Here is a 21774-nt window from a genome sequence, read left to right as displayed (position 1 = left end):
TTGTGTGGCAGGTATTAGTCATTTTTAATGTATATTGATTTACTAATCAACTGCTGTTGTTCTCATCTCAAAATTGGACAACAGTGCCACCATGTGACGGACTGTAAAAAGTGCAGGTGTTGACAATGGCGTGCCGGTGCTGAGCCCCGGAAACCACTGGCTCAAATTAAGGACTGGTGGAGGGGCTTGTGAGTTAAGAAAAGCACCTTATGATTGACACTGCATGCAGAGGACTCCCATTACATCCACTCAGGGCAAAGGGGACACTTTTCCCCTTTCTTAACAGTAACTATCTACCTGAATGCTGTATTCTACTTTTTGTGCCCATACTTACAATGTTAACAGGGACATCACAAGTCCCAAAATACAATGTGCTGTGATTGGCTTAGGTGATGCAGAGGACAGAGGCTACTTCACAGCTATGAACATGTTTAACATTTTAAACATTGCAGTTATGTTCAGTTATCTTTTATGAAAGCACATTTAAATACATAATTGCAAACATGCTATTGTTAGATATGTCACTCTAGAAATTAATTATTCATCAAAATTGTAGGAGTGAAGTGCTCTGGTAATTTAAAGGACCCCTTTGACACCTACAGGACTTGACTGACAAAACATTTTACTGTTAAGTGGCTCATGGTCGCTCACTTTATTTAGCTAAATCGCAGCCCTGATGTTCAGCATAAAGTTTGTCTGCGTTCTCTAGGGAGAGGCTAAGTGTTTGTATTTTCAATAATTATATATGGGGATACTAAATGGCAATATGTAAAGTAACATATATTACAATTCTTAACTATAACGTTACCTTAAACTTATTTTTTTTGTAGTGAACTTCTATAATTTTATACGTAAAGTAAGATGTCATCGCCTAGAAGATAAACCTGGTAGGCATGTGCCTCTCTACCGGGAAAGTTTCTTTGAGAAGCACTTCCAGGGACCGATCATTATAATTATTTAATGTACTTCCCTTATATTAAATACAATGGTCAGCCCTCAACAGTGCTTGTTGACCCAAGTGCCCGGAACGAGGAATTATTGTTTTGCAGGGCATTTCTCCTGCATGCCTCCCTTTTTCCATTTTGCAGCAGACAAATGTGGAAATGGTGAAACTGCCCACATTTTTGCACTCACTTACTGCACATGGAAGTAGTCTGTATTACTAGGCCTACAGACCATCTGAATGATAACAGACACATGTTAGCCTTATTGGGACTTGCAGTCATTAGTCAGGTGAAATATAAATGGCTATTTAAAGTTGTGCTCGAAGCCCACACATGCATACCCATGCCACTTAGGGCACCCCGCTAAGACAGCAATAAAGAGATGAGTGGAAATGGCTGAATCAACCTCAACTAGTAAGTAATTTGTTCACATCCTGTGCCATTGTTTTTAGCTTGTCTGTACCATTAGAGATACGGACCAATCATATGCAAATCAGTTTTGGCCCCGTCAAAAAATCTAAAGCTGTTACTCGACAAAAAGCTCTGAAAAAAACTAAAGAGATATTATAGTTATGTGAAAATGTCACATTAAGCATACCATTTGAAACTAAGAAAACCACTGAAATTCACCAGTTACAGTTATCTCAAATAACTACAATTTGTACCCTAAAGTAGTGATTCTCAACCTTTTGACTTCCAGGGACCCCCACTTAATCATTACTGGAACCCGGGGAACCCCATTTCATTACTGGAACCCGGGAACCCCCTATTGAGTCATTATTGTCATTTGCAAACACATATAAACAAAAATAAATTTAAATTATTTTAATTGATTTCTTTTTATTTGCATATGATTTATTATGCAAGGGTAAAAGCAGCTCATGGCAAGGGCGCAAGTTATAGTTACTTTATGGTACGAGTTCTAGTTACTTGAGATAACTATAATCGGTGAATTTCAGTTGTTTCAAATAGTATGGGACATTTTTAACTAACTATTACATCCCTTTAACCTTTGATTTATTATCAGTGAATTTCTAAAGTTTCTTACATTTCTTAACTATGATGCCACATTAACCTTTGTTTTTTTCAGTGATTTTCTAGTTTTTTTTAACATAAAGGCAGATGTCCTTCATAATGCACGGTTGGGGGCTGAATGCAGGATCTGGCTTGGTACTGTCCGTTGTGCTGCCCCGTCCAAGCTTTCTGCCCGTATCCCCCTCCTCCTTGCCCTTAATTGTCCAAGTCCACACCCCTTGCCCCTTGTCCAGCCCTTTGTGGCTGTTGTTCTGTCACTGTCCTTCATGCCTGCCCTGCACAGTTAACTAGCTGCCCCTACCCACTTCCTCTCTGTTGTCTGAACACATGAACCTGCCCCCTCCCTCTTGCCCTGCATGGTCCAACATGCTGCCACTGCCCATTAGTTAGCTTGATGTCCCTGTCCACCTCTCCTGCCATTCGTTGCCTGAGGCCATGCCCCTATCATTTTCCCTCCTACTTAGCCCCTGTGATTAGCTTGCTGCTCCTCCCCCCTGCCCTCAGATGTCTGTGTGCATGCCCCTGCTCCTTCCCTTTTGCCCACCATGTTCCCTCCTGTCCTCCATTGTCCATTTTGCTGCCACTCCCTACTGCCCTCCATGCTCTGTTGTGCTGCAACTACTCCTGCCCACCCTGTGCGGTCTGTTGTGACGTCCCTGCCCTCTTCATTGCCTTATCTTGTCTGTATCCAGCCCCTACCTCTCCCTTCTGCCCTCCATGGTCCTTTGTGCTGACCGTGCCTCCTCCCTTTTGCCAACCATGGCCTTTATGCTGCCACTAACCCTCCTGCTTGCCATGCATGGTCTTTTGTGCTGCGACTGCCCCTCCCACCTTCCCTTTGTTGTCCGTGTGTATGCCATCATAGATCTCCCTGTTGCCCTCCATGGTGTGTTTGGCTTCCAGTGCCCATCCCGCCTGCCCTACAAAGCCAGCTTACTGCTCCTGCCCTGACCACTTGCCCCCTGCCCTCAGTTTTCCAAGTGCGGATCCCATCCCCTCCCTCCTGCCTTCCAATGTCCGATGACATATCCCTGCCACGTCCCTCATGTCCTTCATGGTCTGTTGTGTTGCAACTGCCCTTCATGTCTGCTGTCTGTCTGGTAGGGTCAGCTTCTTGTCCTTGCCTCTTTCCCTCTTATTTCTATTGTCCATGTGCATGGCCCTTTCCCCTCCCTATTGCTTTCAAAGGTCTGTTGTGCTGCACTGCCCTTTCGCTTGTCCTGTGTGTGTATTGTGCTGCTGCAACCCGTTCTGCCTGACCTTTAAGGTCAGTTTGGATGCCTCTGCCTACCTCCCTCCTGCCCTCTATTGTCTGAGTCCATGTCCCTACCCGATTCCTCCTGCCCTCCATAGTCCAATGTACCATGCAGGCAAACATTTTGAACTTCGTAAGAGGGAGATTTTTAAAAAAAAAGAATCAGGGGAATCGATTTTCCCCATAGACTTACATTGAAAAAGTGGGGATTTTAGGTGGGAGAAGGCAAAAATGAAGCCATTTTGTGCTTAAAACATTGGGAACCTCCTGCCTCAATCAGGTCTGTTGGCATGTATGGTTGTACTGCTACAGCCTCTTCCTGCATCCACCAGTGGTTTGTTGTATTGACACAGCCTCCGTTGCCTGTCTTGCATGGTTGGTTTGTTGCCCCTGTACCCCTTTCTCATGCCCTCCATGGTCTGTTGTGCTTCCACTGCCCCCTCCCACCTGCCCAACGTGATCAACTTGCTGCCTCGGCCCCCTCCTCCCTGCCCTCAATTGTCTATGTCCGTGCTCCGACCACTGCCTCCCCCACAGTGTTCCAATGAACAACTAGATTGCTAACATTTTATATTTATTACAAAAGTGTGGTAAGCCTGAAGTCATCATGAGGTAATCAAAACTGTAATACCTGAAGCATTTCCTTTAGAAAGTATATAAATGGGGGGGTCTTTTCCCATAGAAATTATGGTTAGTGCTCTAAAATACTAAAATGAGGACACAGTTTCTGAGTTCTTAGAAAATGTTTTTAAATTATTTGCTATATTTATATTTTCTATCCAATTGATCACTTGATTATTTATTGCATTTAGGGGACAGGATGAAGCGTTATGGCAAAAGCTGCTGACTTTGCAACACGGGAACCAGATTGAAGGTTTGGCATCGGCTCAGCATCCTGTGATTTTGGGCAAATCACTTACCCAGTTGTACGATGGATATTTGCATGCGCAAACGGGTCTTAGACCAGTGTGAGCTTGCAAAAATCTTTTTGGCCATGTAAAAACCCTATTTTGTGAGTCGCAAAATCTGAGACTTGCAAAATAGTGTTTTGCGACTCGCTATTAGGAAGGGGCGTTCACTTCCTAACAGCGACCCCAAATGCCACGTATGACTGTTTTGCGACCACAATTGCGGTAAACCACTTGCAAACGGGAAGGGGTCCCCAGGGGACCCCTCCCCTTTGTGACTGGTTCTAAAAATATTTTTGGGAGGGCAGGCAGTGCCCTACCTACCCTTAAAAAATGAAATGAAAACGTTTCATTTTTCTTTTTTTAAATGCATCTGGTTTTCCTTTAAGGAAAACAGGCTGCATTAAAAAATAAACTGCTTTATTGAAAAGCAGTCCAGGACATGGAGTTTTGCTGAGCCCAGCAGGCCACCATACTTGGGAGGGCCACCCATTCCCAATGGAGCCTCAAATTGCAAGTGCCTCATGACTATGCATGAGGCATGCAATTTGCGACCCAATTGGAAATCGCAATCAGTGTCGCAAACACTGTTGTACATACCAATTTGCGACTCGCAAATTACGAGTTGCTATTGAGGCGCAATTTGCGAGTTGCAAATTCCTTGGTCGTACATCTGACCCTTAATCTGCCCATGTCTAAAACCAAAATGAATATGTCCTTGTTTAATGTAACTGATGCTCATGTAAATCACTCCAATACCTTTGGGTCAAGTTGCGCTCTATAAAAACATCAACAACAACAAAAATGAGGCGTTTCTTTTGTCATTGGGCTATACTTGAGCTACATGTGTGTGATATTTGTGATACATTTGGACTCTTTTGTCTCTGGTGGACATCTTGGGAAACCTTTTTGTTATGAAGCTCCCTAATTTCCTAATTTAACTGCAGTAGCCTCAGTAGGAACGGCTTTCAGTTTTCCACTTCAATTCCATCAAAATGGTGTTCAGATGTGCTACATTTTCGGCATAAATTCTGAATGTTAGCACTCTAGTGGCTCATTAGAACACTGTGGTCAAGCTGCTGTTCACCAGGGAGCTTACTGGCAGTCTGCTGCTGGTGTTGAAATTGCATGTTTCAGTCTGCATGTCAGAATGTTTAATAAAATAGAAGAGGAAGATATCTGAGAAATCATTTAACATGTGTCCTAATTTTGCTTTCTACAGCACTAACCATATTTTCTACAACAAAATGAACCTGTCATTCTGTTCCTTTCTAAATGAAATGTTTTAAGGTTTACCAATTGAGTCAATCAAGATGGCTTCAGGTGTTCCAAACATTTGTTAAAAAACATGACTGTTGGTACTCTAGTTGTTCTTTAGAATACTCTGAGAGGCTGCAGAACACAGAGGAATCAACTAACAGGCTGCTCCTAATGGAAGTGCATGTTTTACTGAGAATGTCAGACTTTATTCTCACATGGCTGAGAAAGATAGTGGGAATTTACAGAAAATATACTCTCATTTTAGATACCAGATCAACTTCCATACCCTCTATGAGAAAACAGTTTTATCTCAAACATGATGCATGAAATCCCAGCAGAAGGTCAGCATTTTTCACGGGCTAAAATCACCTTAGAATACACCACAATTCCTAAAATTAGTATACTACCAACAACAAATGATTTGAATTGTAACTAAACTGTGTTATCACTCTATACGTGCTCCTTTTTGTGACGCTCAAAACCTGCCATACACTACAAGGTATTTCATTGGGGACCATGTCCCCGAGTCCTGTAACGTCTGCCACAGCATGTAGTCCATGTTGTGGCCGGTGAATAAAGGGGGTGTCACTTACCCTTTGAGGACTTAGTGTGCTGACTCTGCCACCTTACATATTTGTTTTAATTCATTTAAAGGGCAAGGGGACCATGTCTCTGAGTCTTGTATTGGCTGCCAAAACATATTGTTCAGGAGGAAACCAACCAATCAGGATTGACTAATCCCCTTTAAATTGTCCAATCAGAGCATATCTGAACCCCAACTGTCCAGATATCAGTTTTTTAAACTTAATTTCTCAAAAACTATTGAACGGATTTTCACCAACTCATTCCGTTCAGCAGTTTTTGCTATAGCCCTGTCCAAAGAAGTCTATGGAAAATGCTTGGGGATTTTAAGATTTGTGACCCCCTTTTGTCTTGGCTCCCGCTTGATGAATCACCCCGAAACTTTCCATGCACTAACTAGTCAAAAGGTAGCAGCTTTTTGGAAAGTTTCAGGGTGATTCGTCAAGTAGGGGCCGAGAAAAGGGGGGGGGGGGGGGGGGGGGTGGGATGTCCCAAAACCTTGTTTTCCCATGCAATTTCACATAGGGATTTTAAACATGACTACAGCCTGAACCGCTGAACGGAGTTACACCAAATTTGGCAGAAAGCTAGCTGTTGCTCCAGAAAGAGCCCCTTTTGTGTAATTTGGTGTTAATCGTTCAATAGTTTTGGAGTTACTAAAGAAAAAATATTTATATATATATACATGGATGCAAATCCTCAGCAGATCCTGCAGATCTATTGGTGAGATTTGATTGGCTACCAACACTTCAACCAGGTAGTGTTGCAGCCATCTTGGGACTCAGACTCTGCCGAGTCCCAAGAAAATAAGAAAGAAAATACATAAGAGGCAGGGTAAGAATACCCTGTCCCCCTAGGCCTGGTGGCCACCTAGGGTTCAAAACGTTTTATTTATTTTACCGCAAAAAATCCACGGATCCACAGATCCATGGTAAAATAAAAACTAAAAACAAGTGCGCTTGTTTTCTAAATGCCGCCTAGGTGGGCCAGGTCCCAGTGGGTATATTTATTCATATAATTGGTGGATGGGGCGTGCATAGCCCCCTTCCCAGGCTGATTTCGACCCCGGGAACCTCCAGGTGGAATTCTGTTCAGCCATTTCTTCTGTATCGGTTCCCAAAGTTCCTATTGGAAATCGCATGTGTTTTATGATCCCACCTTTTTCTAAGCCACTTCTTGACGGATCACCCCAAAACTTTCTAGGAAGGAGCTGAGATAGACAAACTTTTCTTTTTAGAAATTTTCATGAAGATTCCTCAAACTGTGTCAAAACAAAGAGCCCTCTGACCTAACTATAACTATACAGTGGCGACCCCTACTGTGTTGTGTGTGTGTGCATATATATATATATCATGTGATCAAGGCCGTTCGTCGGCCGAAACGCGTCATGACATAAGGGAGATCTGACAACTGAATAAAATAACAGTATCTACCGACGAAGAGGAGTTCGTGCATTCTTTCTTTTCCTGGAGAAAACTGGTCAATGCTTTGTTTCCATATATATATATATATATATATATATTTGTGTGTGCGTATATGTATATATATATATATGTGTGTTTGTGTGTGTAAAATTAGGCATGCTCAACATTTCTAATAATTTGCAATATTCATCCTATAAGCTCATCCTTTGTACATCAATTAAGTTAATTATTGTAAATCAGTAGCTCTTAACCTTTTGACTTCTGTGGACCCCCACATAATTATTACTACAATTTGGGGATCCTCATTTAATCATTAATGGAATTGAGCACCCCCACGGAGTCATTACTAGAAGCCAGGGATCCCGACCTAAGCTATTTTGATGATCAGAACTGCAAAACAATACACAAAACACAAAAACAAGCATGCATCAAACAGATACACAAATGATTAATTATTTATGTAGTTCAGTTCGCAAACAAATATAACACAAATCAAAAGTGAAACCAAACTTTTACTTTTAATGGGAAAATTAGATATTTTGTAAATTCAGTTGAAGCAACCCATCATCCATACTATATTCTGTTTCATACACTTGTTTTGCTCCCAGGAATCAATCTGAGGATACTAATTTAGGGCATTATTACGATGCCAGTGGGACCACCATTGACAGCCTGACAGTGGTGGTCCCACCGACAGACAGCCCTTTGGGCTGACTGCCACATTACAATGTAGGCGGTCGGACCCTTGACTGTCGGGGGATGGACTGCTGCTCCTGACAGGATCTACTAATCCCGCCGGGGTGGTCGGCGGTATCGTGATTCTGAATAGTGGCGGTGCCTGCACAGGGACCGCCATCAGGATTACGATGTCATGTCTGACAGCATCGTGTCCCAGGCACCACATGGTGCCCGGGACACGATGCATTGAGGTTTGAAAAGTGCCTTTTTCTGCTGCAGCTTTTCTGGGCCACAGCAGAAGCCGCAGTAGAAAAAGGCATTTTACAACCATCTGCATGGCGTTTATATTGTAATAGGGCTGGCAGGATCGCCGACGTCTTGTCAGGCGGTCATCTGCCAGCTGCAATGGCTGTCGGACACTCATCCGACTGCCATCATAATCAGGCACTTAATTCTTAGACGCCAGTTTCAAGTCGTCGCAGACTTCCTAAATAGTTGTTGAGGGCCATTAAAGACCCCCGGACAATAGTTTAACTACAGCTGCTCTAAGTTTTATTTACACATGTGAAATGATTCTTTCTGATCCTCTGGATATCCAATACATATGCTTCGCTAAAGTCATAAATAAAACATATTTTCAGACAAATCACATTAATGGACGACATGTTAAGTGTATTGATCTACAAATTAAAAGGGGCCAGATTCACTGCTATCAGAAGTCTGCATCAGAGGCCAGGACAGGATGTAGTGGGTGTCCTCATGGCACCGTATGAATGTGAATAAGCTGGCAGGTGAAGCAGTCATTTTTTAAATTTATCTGAGTTCTGGAATTAAATTTGCTCCAAAAAGGGATAGTTTATAATATTTTATAATTGTATTATTGAGTTAATGTCAGGCTCTACATGGACTGTGCTTACCTTCGACACTACACTGACTGCAGCCACAGTGGCTGCCAAGAAGATACAATAGAATGTTTTACTAATTTTTCATCTTTTGTCCCATTTTTCCTTACTGTTGTCTTGTCTACTCAATCCTTCATTGTTTCCATTTTATCAACCTTCCTTTTCTTTTTCTTTCTGTTTCTTTGATCTTGTGTCCTCTCTGTCTCTTGCTATGTCTTACTTCTTTTTGCCAACATCATGTTCCTCCACACCCTGCCTTTTCCTTCTCCTACCTCCCTGACAACCCTCAGTCCAACATGAACATCACTCGGCTGTCACTGAAGAACAACTGGATCCAGGATGAAGGCCTTGCTGACCTGGTGGAGATGCTGAGAGAGAACTATTATATCCAGGAATTGGTACGACCTCTCGGCCTCTTCCTGAACCCTTTTCTTGTACTTGTTTTTCTATAGCAGAAAAGGGCACTTAATCCCCGTGGTATAGCTTCCCATCCATCCCCAACTCTACTTTGTGTAGAACTGAAATAGTGTGGGATTCCTAGAGCTATATGACCAAAACATAAGAAGTTTAGGAGAAAGGAGTATTGGCGTGAAGGAGGGCAACGGGAGAGACGGGGTGTACATTTGGTGGATGTAGAAGAGCATAGGAGGGCAGGGCCACTGGAATTATGCGGCAAGGGAGGACCAAAGTATGTGGCAGGGTTTACTAAATTATGTAATAGGAAAATGCAAATTATGTTGCATATTGTGGCATAATTTGTGAAAGTGCCAGTTCATTATTTTGTCATTTTTACACATCTTAACACTGTGTAGACACCTGATTAGTACTAGTGTAACCCACAAATACAGCAATATGCAACTGAAAGGTGAATAATCAACCTTTGCAAAATGTCTTCCACTGCAGTAACACGTGTTGCCACAGGTTTAGAAACTTTTGATCCATTTGAAGTTGAATTTTGTTGTTGTTAAAATCTGCAAATTGTGCAGCAGGTGATGGATTATGTGGCAAATGTGGCAAATCCATAATTATGCGAAAAACGCAGCAGCCCCCTAATCACATAATTCCTGTGGCCCTGAGTATGGGGGACAGAAAAACGTGAGGGTATGGAGTTGTTCTGCCCACTAAAAAATGATGTATGCAAAATTTGGTGAATTAAAAAGTGGTGTAATTCTATATATCTGCTTGGGAAGAGTCTGTCAAACTCTGAGCAAGCAGACATTATCAACAGTGTAGGCAGTGATAGTAATATACGTACAGAAACATATATAACTCATTTGAATTAGAACAGAGTAGTATTGTTTTTTTCATAATTTTTTGTTGAATTTGTAAACACGGTATTTCCATATAAGGTGCATAAGCTAATTTCCATTCACTAAATTAATCCCTCCAACAAAAGCTTATAACTAGAACAAATGCATCTTATGAGGTAGCATCATGTGTGACCTATTTCATATTAAAACACGCGTGTTTTAGGAAATCAGAATGGTGAGCAAGAGCCTATCTTCCGTGGCCCCTTAGAGCACCATTCCACGCATGAATCAAAGGAAGCGCTGTCTCTCACGTGATCGTTGTCAGGAAGAGGGAATTTATCCTTAGAGTCCAAGTAGCATTCCTGAGAGTAAAATCACCAAGGGACTATAAAAGGTAAAACCAGGCTACCATGGGCCAAGACCCCTATGCGAGTCATATTTGAATTCTCAAGCAACATCAGGTCTCCTTTGTCCACTAGACTTTCTACATTTCCCAGGCACAGGAAGTAGACAACAGAAATGCACAGTTACAGTTTCCCAGGCGGACACAGCTTCCTCTGTGCCCAGAAGAACCTTCTGCACTCACCTGCGACCTGAGATACATTTTTACACAAGGCAAGCTATAGGGCCTGGCCCCTGGCTTGTCCTAAGCAAGAGAGAATCGATCTTCTTTAGACCCTTGCAGCAGCTTTCTCGACCAACACGTTAAAGTCAGAGAGGAAGGAGCTATCTCTCAGGCCGGCCTGTATTCTTTGGTCGCCCCGGAAGCTCTCTCCCGAGAATGGTCCAATCAGAAAATCTCAAAGGTAACACCAGACTGTCATTGGCAAAGTAGAGTGAGATACTCACCCTTGAATCTGGCTCTTTCCCTGCCCCAGATTTTTGGCAAAGTGACATAGTTCCTGTTTTAAGGCTGTACATACATACGCATATATATGTGTGTGTGTGTGTGTGTGTGTGTGTGTGTGTATGAACAAACAACATATAAATAGGGACGGGAACATGGTAAAAGGCCGAGTTCTTCACACATTGCAAAAATATTGCTAATGGGAATAAATAACAGCAAGTGTCAGAGTGATGAAATACGGCGATGTGGAAGTCTATAGTATTCCTTAAACTAGAAGATGCTGCCCAGCAAATCTGCCTTCGAAATGCACCAATATACAGTGTGTTTTCACAGAGAGTTGGCAGTGGTTAAGCACATGTCTTCACTTTCCATGCCACTTCCTGGACCTCCTGTCACTGCCATGTTAGAGATCCGGTGTTCCTTTGAAGTATGCTTTTTAATTTACAGTTTGTTGGAATAAACTTTTCATTTGCATGATGCAATTTACTTGACAGAATTTGTCAATCCTTGGCCCTATCACAATTGACCACAATATTATCATTTCACACGTATTGTCTCTGGCTCCCTGGGTGTTTGTCAAACTCGGCTCTCCCACCCGTGAGAGTGTCTCGAAAGGGACTGGCCTTAAAAAGCTGTCTGCAACATCATGTCCTGAAAGTCTTTATCTTGTCTCTTTTTAGGATCTCTCCAACAACCAGCTGGAGTTCCGAGGTTCAGAAGTGTTCTGTAAAATGCTGCTGGAGAACGTGACCCTGCAAGTGGTGAAGCTGTCTGGTAGGTGTCTGCAGTGTTGACACGTGGGGGTCTGATCGGCATAAGGCATCCTTCGGAGGATTGCACAAGCTAAGGCATCCAAGGACCAGCCACTGTCAATCAAGAGCCTTTATAGGTTGGGATTCCCAGCAAGAGCTGATGTGTATGAAATGTCTTTATAAGGTAGCAACAAGGGCTCCTAAGGGGGGATATCTCAATACAGATTTCTTCCAAATGTTTGCATTTGCTCCATTAGGATCAAAGGTGGTTGACAAGGAGTTTTAGCTTATCACAATTACTCACCTACTCACCAAAAAACAGGATAGGGTGGCATCTCTAAAGGCTGCTCAGGGGGAGTGGGTACCCATGACCACAGTTATGTGTTTAATAATACCTCATTGAGAGTGTCAGGTTGAGAGTCATCAAAAAGAGGGAGTTCCCCTCATATTGAAATTGACTTGACTAGCCTGCGATGGTCAGAGTCTTGGAAGGAGTCAACAACTCACAATCTCTTCTTTTTCAGGAAATGGGTTCAAGGATGCATCTGCCAAGCACTTTTCTGATGCCCTGTCTGTGAGTACTATTACTTTATATTAAGACTGACTACAGAGAAGGGCTTGCAAGCCCATAGAGTCTGCGGCTCTTCGGGCTTGCAGTGGCACTATAGAGTGTTCTTTAGCTACTGTTCTGAGTTCAGTCATTTTATTGCACTGAGACCAGTCATCTGTGCCCTTTAGGTCTGACCAAGAGGTACTTTTAGCTGTGTCACCAGCCTCATGTTTTCCAAACAAATCATAATAAAAAACATATCCATCTATCTATCTATCTATCTATCCATCCATCCATCCATCCATCCATCTATCTATCTATCTATCTATCTATCTATCTATCTATCTATCTATCTATCTATCTATCTATCTATCTATCTATCTATCTATCTATCTATCTATCTATCTATCTATCTATCTATCTATCTATCTATCTATCTATCTATCTATCTATCTATCTATCTATCTATCTATCTATCTATCTATCTATCTATCTATCTATCTATCTATCTAAATTCATACACATAGAGGAGCTTTTGGCCAGTTCTCTTAATCAATTGGTCTGTTAAGGTGCGATTCACGTTTTGCTTCTGCCCGTCACAGCTGACAACAGGGGGCTATGGGTCAGCCCACTTCAGCCACCGGCTCTCTTCATTGTGGATGGCAGCATTTTTCTGTTGCACATTTTCACCTCCCCATAAAAGTGGTCAACTTTGGTGCCAGGGCAAATGTGTACTTTCTTTTAATTTGTTTATCATTACAATGGTTAATTTTTAACCTTTCTTGAGGAAACATGCATGGCACTCTTAGAAGGCAGTTTATTAACTTTTAGTTGCTTTTACACATTTAATATGTATTGCGTGTTGTACAGCAGTGCGGATCACAATAGAGGGTGGGTGGGGGCAAGCAATATCACGGATTAGGATGGAATGGGATGGTAGGTGGGGCAAGCAATATCAAGGAGCGGGACGAGACAGTGAGGGGGTCAAGGAACAACTTTAAGTGAGGTAGGAGGGTAGATGGACCAAGTAACAACATGGAGCACAATAGAGGGTAAGAGGGAGGGGGAGCAGGCAACAACACAGAGGGCAACAAATGAACACAGGTACTTAAGCCAGGCTCCAGGGGAGGGACAAACACATGAAGAGAAAGTGAAGTTAAGTGGCGCTGAGATGATGAAGCTAACCAATAAGCTACACCAGCTCATTCAGATGAGACCTTAACACCAGCCTCCAAAGGCTCCAGCCCACTGGGAAAATGTCTACTGATAAAAAAGGCAAGCCTGACTCTGCAGAAGCATTACTGACCTCTGCGTGGCACCAATTTGAAGCCTGTACAGATGTACTGTGAGTGATCTGCAATCTTAGCTTCACCTGAAATGTAGTGTGTGCCATACCATTTCTCGTTAAGGGCATCACTCTTTAATTACGTTCTTGCAGGCTAATACTGCAAGATCGTTATTTATGACAGGAAACAGAAATGTTTCTTATACTAAGTCAAACACACATCCAAATTAGTGCTTATAATCGTAACATGTCTACAAATGCAGTTTTTGAGAGACACGTATACTTAAATAGAAAACTTTATAAAAAACCACAATAGGAAAAACTAATTTAGAAAACATGTAGACTGGTTTGTGAACATTGACTTATACAGTACATCCAGTGGTGGCTGCCGCAAAACTAAAGTGAGGTGGACGGGGTATTAGGGAAAAAAAATGTAAACGTACTTTTCCTCCTGCCGAGGCTGCCAACTGCCTCGATGCTTCTTTCCTCCCGGCAGTCACTGGGGCACAAAGCACAGGCTCCCAACCCAATTTGCCGGAGCCGGCTGGTCTGACGTTTTCTCAGGAACAGGAAACCAGCGGTTTTTCTCCAACCCGGCTGTCAACACTGCTGGGTTGGAGAAACGTAAGTGCACATGCCTGCTTGGCCGGCCTCAGACGGCTGGCCAAACCGACATGCGCACTTTACAGTGTCAACCACTCCTCCAGCCTGCCATGGCCCAGCCCCACGCAAGACTCCCTGGCTCAGTCAGTCAGTCAGCGGAAAATAAAACGCAAATATTGTTTTATTATTGTTTTATTTTTTGCTGACTGAATCTGACCAGTGGGGCGACGCTCCTCCGCCATTAAGGAGGAGCCGCCCCTGAGTACATCATGAAACGCTTCTGCCTCTGCTTAGTCCTCTAAATATCTGCAGTCACATTTATAATTTGTTTTTATTGCATAAAATATACATAGAATATGAGGGAAAAATGTGGCTAGAAAATCACAATTTTGTTATCATATTCATACCCTCTCCGCTGCTGAGCTAAATGCATGGTCTTTCTTAAAATAAAAGTGAGGATAAAATGGGTATAATGTGCAGTGAAAGATCGGATCAACGCAGTTTCACCCCATAGTATCCCCTTCCCCTTCGTTAATGGAAGCTGGAATGGGTTCCATCGAACTGTGGGACCGCTTTTTCATTTCTCCACCTGTGAGCTGGTGGTTCATTAAGGAAAAATGTGATGTATATGTGACAGATGCATCACATAAACCCATTCATGGGTGAAATAATCCCCTCAAAGAAAGCTGAATATCCAGTGGGCAGAGAGTAATTCAGGGGATACTTCCATAGACGCTGGAAGTTGGGGTTCTGGGGGTGCTGCAGCCCTCCCCCCACCCAACAAAAAACTATACTGGAGTTCAGAAGCTGATTGAGAAATAAAGTGCCTTTACATTTTGCTTTTATCGTGTCACATCTGTAGTGCTTTAAAGACAGAGGTCAAATGTCAGGCTATGTCCTTTGACAAACAACTGCGTATTCTTTTAACATGAAGATTGGTGTTTACTTTTCTATCTCTGACTGCAAAGTGAGAGACTTTTGTAAAGTGAACAGTGACAATCTTCCTGTGTGTTTAAAAGCAAAGGCTGTAGGATGTTATTTTTTTCTAACACACATCAAAATCTAAATACCTGTACAAATATTTCAGAATATATCAGCAGTTGGGCATGCCTAAATGAAGCACATTCTTTTGTAATTCTGAAGTGTGATGGAAACAAAGGTTTTAATAGGAATAAAACACATCAATTCACTTGATGATGCACAAATGAAATATTTGCTGAACCCCCACATTATTGTTTGTGCGCTTTATAGTTTTATTAGTAAAACTGTATACCTGTGCCAATTGAGTGCCATTTCAATGGAAAATGTGCAAATGACAGTAGCTACCACACCATGCTTTAGTAATGTATTTGAAAGAGCGTGCTCCAAAATGGGCCACCAGCTGCTCACCATCCCTGCTTTACGCATTTGCTACACTTGTTCTTTGTGTGACGCTATGATTTTTCACAATCTTTGTGACTTCAGTGATGCAACATTGATGGCAGCACCCCACTCTTCCAGCACTGTACCTCTGTGACCAGATTACATTACACAAGGCCACCTTCATTTTTTGGCACAGGGAGATAAATGATTTGCCCAAAATCACAGGATGTTGAGCCAACGCCGGGATTAGACCCCGGTTGCCCAGTTCCAAAGCCGGCAGCTCTGGCAGTAACGCCACATCATCCATCACTCTAACTGTTTATACAACAAAGCACATGCTCTAAAGACACCACATAAATCAGTTTCATAATACTGCTGGTGACTGTCAGCCGTGGTATCCTTGAGATCAGGGTGCCCAATTACACCAGCGCTGCAAGGCCATGCTAGCGGCTGCAGTGCGCTATTCAGATCTTTGCACCTGAGAATATTGTTTCTGTTTCACAGAGCTCAGGGGAACAGATGCTGCTTCACCCTCACTGGCAGCTGCTCTCAAGTGTGTTAATAGTTAACAGCATGCAGATAAACACAGGGCAGTGAGTGGGGTTTGTTTATTCTTTCTATGCAGATCTGAGAGGCTGTGAATCCGAGCTGGCTCCAGCTCGCCCCACAAGTAGCCCTTACACAGAGTATTTTCGTAGATCACCCGTGATATAGCTTGGGTGCACACAGACACCCTTTACATCAGGCCTGGCCTTTCATCTGCTCTAATGGGCAGTGCAGAAACACTCCTGCCACATGGAGGCGCTGTCTTTGTGCACGAGGGAGGGAGAGGAGAGGTGCACCACATTCGACCGACTCCTGACTGCACATCTCACATACAGACCTGCAGACACTGCACACTGCTTAAAACAAGCATGGGCAAAGCCAACAGGTCTTGCATATGAAAGATATTATCTTTGGCAATGTTTTGCATCCAACAGCACAGATGCTTTGCAGTGTGGGTGAAACTAATTTAAAACGTTACAATGATGCAGCCAAGGCTAATGCGCTTTTGTTTAAAGTGTGTTAGCGCTGGATTCATCAGAGTCCATTTTGCTATTGTTATTTTTAGTCACGCTGATGATATACATCATGCCAAAATTGGCAATGGCTATGCTGTACAGCATGGACAAAAGGCAATGACAGAGAGACTGCTGATTCTAACAGTGCTTGCTAGGTCTTGGCACAACGCCACTGTGATTCTGAGCAAATAATTCAATCTCCCCAGGTGTGAAGAAGAAAAATTGCCACTTTCCAAATCATCCCGTCACATAAAGCAAACTATTGTGCACGTCACTGCCTTTGTGAAAAGACATTTGGAAGCAGATACCATCCGCTGTCACAATAAATATCCATTTCAAAGAAGAATAGGGCTTATTTGAAGTGCGTGTGGTAGTCATAGCTACAAATTGCAAGAGGTTCAATAAGGACTACAGGGAAGAAGGAGGAACCAAAGTAGTGCCTCAATCCCTGTGCGATGAGCAGGAGGACAGCAATTAAGCTGAAGCCAGCCCGCCCTGGCCAATTAGAAGGCAGCAAATAAGAGTGACAATGAAGCGAACAAATGCTAAGCAATGGGTGGGCTGCAAGTCCGTCGCTGTGTACAAAATCTTACGCAAGTGAAAGCGCAGGTAAGACCCAAAAAAGGATCCTTCCGTGCGCCAAGATAAACAAAAAGAGACATATGCACACATGCATGCCAACTTCCTGCAGCGCAGGTGGCGTGATTATCCGGCAACTCAACGCACCCATGTGTTGAGCAAAAAACGAAAGAAAACAGCATCTTTTAGTTTAGATGCCTTTTTCTTAAAATATCATGGAAAACCATTGTGTGCGCATGCGGAATCATTAACTCCGCCTGAGCGTACAACAGGGGGGAAAAGACCACATGTGCCGTCAAGTATAAATGAGGGTGCAGGTGCTAATATTGCTTTAATGTTGCCGTGGTACAGGTTTTGCAAGGATGGGATGATTGCTGAGGTGGCCGTGCAACATTTAAACACGTGCCATGCAGACGTTTCCTGAGTAAAATAGACTCCTATTGCAAGTCTGGGCCTCAATATTATGCCAACATGCACACTAAAGAAATGTGGTATATTACTGGAGCAAAAACAACAGCTGATGGACAGAATGCAGAACAATGTCATACATTCACCCCAGTACAGAGATCTGGGCCTAAATCCATCGTTTTTTCGCTCACCATGCCGTTCTAGTTTGAACCCAGCCATATGCAAATCATTCTTGACCCTGTGCCTCATGGGAACAGTCTAGTCTGAACTGCCAAGCCAGCTCCTCCCTGGACTGGAACCAAGCATCCTAGGACTGGGTTTTACCCCTCTTCAGCCAGGATAGCTTGATTCCAGTGGCATGGAAAGCACAAGACTTACGTCTGAGCATACCCGTCCCACTCGGGGTGACAGATGCAAAAACAACAGTTGATAGACAGAATGCAGAACAATGTCATACATTCACCCCAGTACAGAGATCTGGGCCTAAATCCATCGTTTTTTTGCTCACCATGCCGTTCCAGTTTGAACCCAGCCATATGCAAATCAGTCTTGACCCTGTGCCTCATGGGTACAGTCCAGACCAAACTGCCAAGCCAGGTCCTCCCTGGACTGGAAACAAGCATCCTAGGACCGGTTTCGGGGTACATTACTGGAGGACAGGTGTCTTGCCCTCTTGCATATGGGACTCTATAACAACCCTTAAGGTGACGAGAGAAGTCAGATTGCTGAAGTGGTTAATCAGTTAACCACCATCTTAAAGCTATAAGAGCTTATCAACACTAATCCATGAGTTCAGCACGCTGAATTGATGTATGACTGACACAGTCTTCAATTTTTAAAAGATAGATTCCATAGTAGCTTGTGCTAGATAAACGATTTGTATAAAACAGTGCAATACCATCATCATGTTTTTTCGGTCCTCCTGTGATTGGTCTGAGTTTCTCATTTCTTTTTACTCTGTAGGGCAATTTCAAGTTGCAGCAGCTAGACCTCAGCCACAACGCCTTCTGTGAGAGCGGTGGAGTGTACATGGGGCAAATGCTGGGTAAGAGAGTATTTCTCTTCTTTGTAATTTCACATAATATCATAATAATGTTTGTAAATAATTAGGGAATGGAAAGTCACAGAAGCCTAAAATGTAATGTTACTAGAGTCTAAGTATGTTTGGCTAATTTGGCACAGAGGGTTAGCAATTCATTTTGCTGAATTTGAATATTATCGGTGATGAGCGAATCATGGTTTGGATTATGAAAATCATACCTGATCTCAGCTGACCCTCTCTTTACATGACTTGATATGGGTTTTCAGACTAAGCTTAAAATGCATTATTCGATTCTTAATTGGTTCAGATCAGTTCGACCCGGTTGAAACCATAGGCACCCATTTTTTTAATTAGTTGAATCCATTTTCAAATCCCTAATAAGAGACAATCATAGTTTGTTTGGACTGACACGTAGGAGGTATTCTCTAAATTTAAATGATAAAGTATTAAAATCAACAGTAAAACATTTAAAAATGAATATTGCTTATGTTAAGGTTTGTGTGTCCCAAGAATGGCTTAATTCAAAGTTTTTTAAAAGAGTTCTTTATTGAAAATACCCCAAAAAGCATACAATTGGGATGTATGATGTTACAACGCATACATTTACATCGCGGTACACTACATCGCGGTTTTAACAACGCAAGTCGTTACAACGACTTGCGCTAGATGGCGCTCTAGGACAAGGAATAGGACTTAGGAGTAGTATAATTTACTATTCCAACTCCAGTCTACGTACAGTAGGGAAGGTGTTGGATAGTAAATTATACTATTCCTTGTCCTAGAGCGCCATCTAGCGCAAGTCGTTGTAACGACTTGCGTTGTAAAAACCGCGATGTAATGGCATCGCGATGTAATCCCCGCGTTGTAAACGATGTTCCCCATACAATTGAGCACACCGGCTCTCCAAGCTTATCGAATTCCCCCCTTGAGCTCACTCCCCCTCCACATGGGCGACCTGGAAAAGAGTCATATATGTGAAGCTTCTGGCTTGGCATATGTCTATAGTTCCAAAAATACTGACAATCCAACTATCGTGATATGGATCACTATATATAAGAAGCTAAAAATGTATTCTTGATCCAGGATGAGATGCCGCTGTAGTGGAAAGCTGCAGTTCGAATAGGTGGAAAGGCATCAGATGGAAAGAATGGGAGACACAGGGCATAATCGCCCTGGAGAGCACACCTACACCTGGAGCCATTAAGCCTTTCCATGTGTTACATGATGCATTCCATCTGGAAAGAGACCCAGATTTCCCATTGACTATAATTTCATGAATCCCCTGCCCCCTCCCTGGAGCTACCCACATTCCTATATGGGACAATTTGGTGAGGTGGGGCTGTTATGTAGTATCTGGCCGATATGGAATTATAATGACTCGCATGTGCTCTAAACCTTTAGAGACGCCGCTATGCAGGGCAGACAATAGTGACAATAGGATTACTCAGAGATGGAACTGTCGACTCTTCTTGAGTCTTATAAATCTGGCCTAAGAGAGAAGAGACTGACATTTAACTACTTTAAAATACTTCAGAATTGATGCCAGACCCCTGTCAGACTAGGGAAGACATACCTGCCCGGTGACTCCACTTGTTGGCGGTGCCTGCACCCTGAGTGTGACCTCCTACATGTCACGTGGACTTGTCTAAGTCTGGAGGTCTATTGGTCAGGCTAGACTTGCCACGCAACATGGCCCTGCATATAGCATGGGAGCCCCAACCACAACGCAAGGCGTTTGTCAGTAGCATTCGCCAAGGGCAAAATCTGCATTCTTAGGCACTGGCGTTTACCCAACAGCACTACCCTGTTTTACCGGCACTCAGTTTTGTGGCGTCGTAGATATTTATTCGAGGCGACCGCTTCACCGACATCCTTTATTTGCATTGTTTCCTGGGACATTGCTTCAAGGGACTCTTACTTATCTCAATGTTATGTTACTTCCATGTCACTTTATTCCGTGTTGAAAAACCCTAACTAGGAAAGATTTGTTTAAAAAAAATAGAAAATACACCAACATGGACTACAAAACTAGCTAATGGCAGCCAAACAGCACCAACATGTATGACGTCATAGAATGATAGACAGCCCTTATTCAATCCTTGGTGTTCAGCACGTACTAGGGAACTAATGATAATAACAACAACAACAACAATAATAATAATGTTAGCATTATTATTGTATTATTATTATTGTTATTAATAGCATTATTATTACTATTATTATTACTAAAATTATTATTATTTTTATTATTATTATTATTATTATTATTGCCATCACACATTGTTTCTGTAGACCTGGTGCAGGCAGTACATCTGCAGGCACACATTGTTTCTGTAGACCTGGTGCAGGCAGTACATCTGCAGGCACACATTGTTTCTGTACACCTGGTGCAGGCAGTACGGCTGCAGTCACACATTGTTTCTGTACACCTGGTGCAGGCAGTACGGCTGCAGTCACACATTGTTTCTGTACACCTGGTGCAGGCAGTACATCTGCAGTCACACATTGTTTCTGTACACCTGGTGCAGGCAGTACGGCTGCAGTCACACATTGTTTCTGTAGACCTGGTGCAGGCAGTACATCTGCAGTCACACATTGTTTCTGTACACCTGGTGCAGGCAGTACATCTGCAGTCACACATTGTTTCTGTAGGCCTGGTGCAGGCAGTACATCTGCAGTCACACATTGTTTCTGTACACCTGGTGCAGGCAGTACATCTGCAGGCACACATTGTTTCTGTACACCTGGTGCAGGCAGTACATCTGCAGGCACACATTTTTTCTGTAGACCTGGTGCAGCAGTACATCTGCAGGCACACATTGTTTCTGTACACCTGGTGCAGGCAGTACATCTGCAGGCACACATTGTTTCTGTACACCTGGTGCAGGTGGTACAACTGACGTCACACATTGTTTCTGTAGACCTGGTGCAGGCAGTACATCTGCAGTCACACATTGTTTCTGTAGACCTGGTGCAGGCAGTACAGCTGACGTCACACATTGTTTCTGTAGACCTTGTGCAGGCGGTACAGCTGACGTCACACATTG

The 21774-nt window shown here is 42.9% G+C and overlaps 1 protein-coding gene across 1 annotated transcript in view; it reads left to right on the top strand.

Annotated features, from left to right (window-relative positions):
* LRRC74A (leucine rich repeat containing 74A) overlaps positions 1 to 21774 on the top strand; it is a 140013-nt gene that overhangs the window by 9973 nt on the left and 108266 nt on the right. Inside the window, exons 4-7 of the mRNA XM_085626688.1 lie at positions 9279 to 9386; positions 11766 to 11859; positions 12362 to 12411; positions 18649 to 18730. Coding sequence (XP_085482814.1) covers positions 9279 to 9386; positions 11766 to 11859; positions 12362 to 12411; positions 18649 to 18730 — 334 coding nt within the window. The remainder of the gene's footprint in view (positions 1 to 9278; positions 9387 to 11765; positions 11860 to 12361; positions 12412 to 18648; positions 18731 to 21774) is intronic.

This window comes from Triturus cristatus, chromosome 9 (assembly GCF_964204655.1).
Source record: "Triturus cristatus chromosome 9, aTriCri1.1, whole genome shotgun sequence".
NCBI lineage: Eukaryota > Metazoa > Chordata > Amphibia > Caudata > Salamandridae > Triturus > Triturus cristatus.
This window is presented reverse-complemented; position numbering and strand designations above follow the sequence as displayed.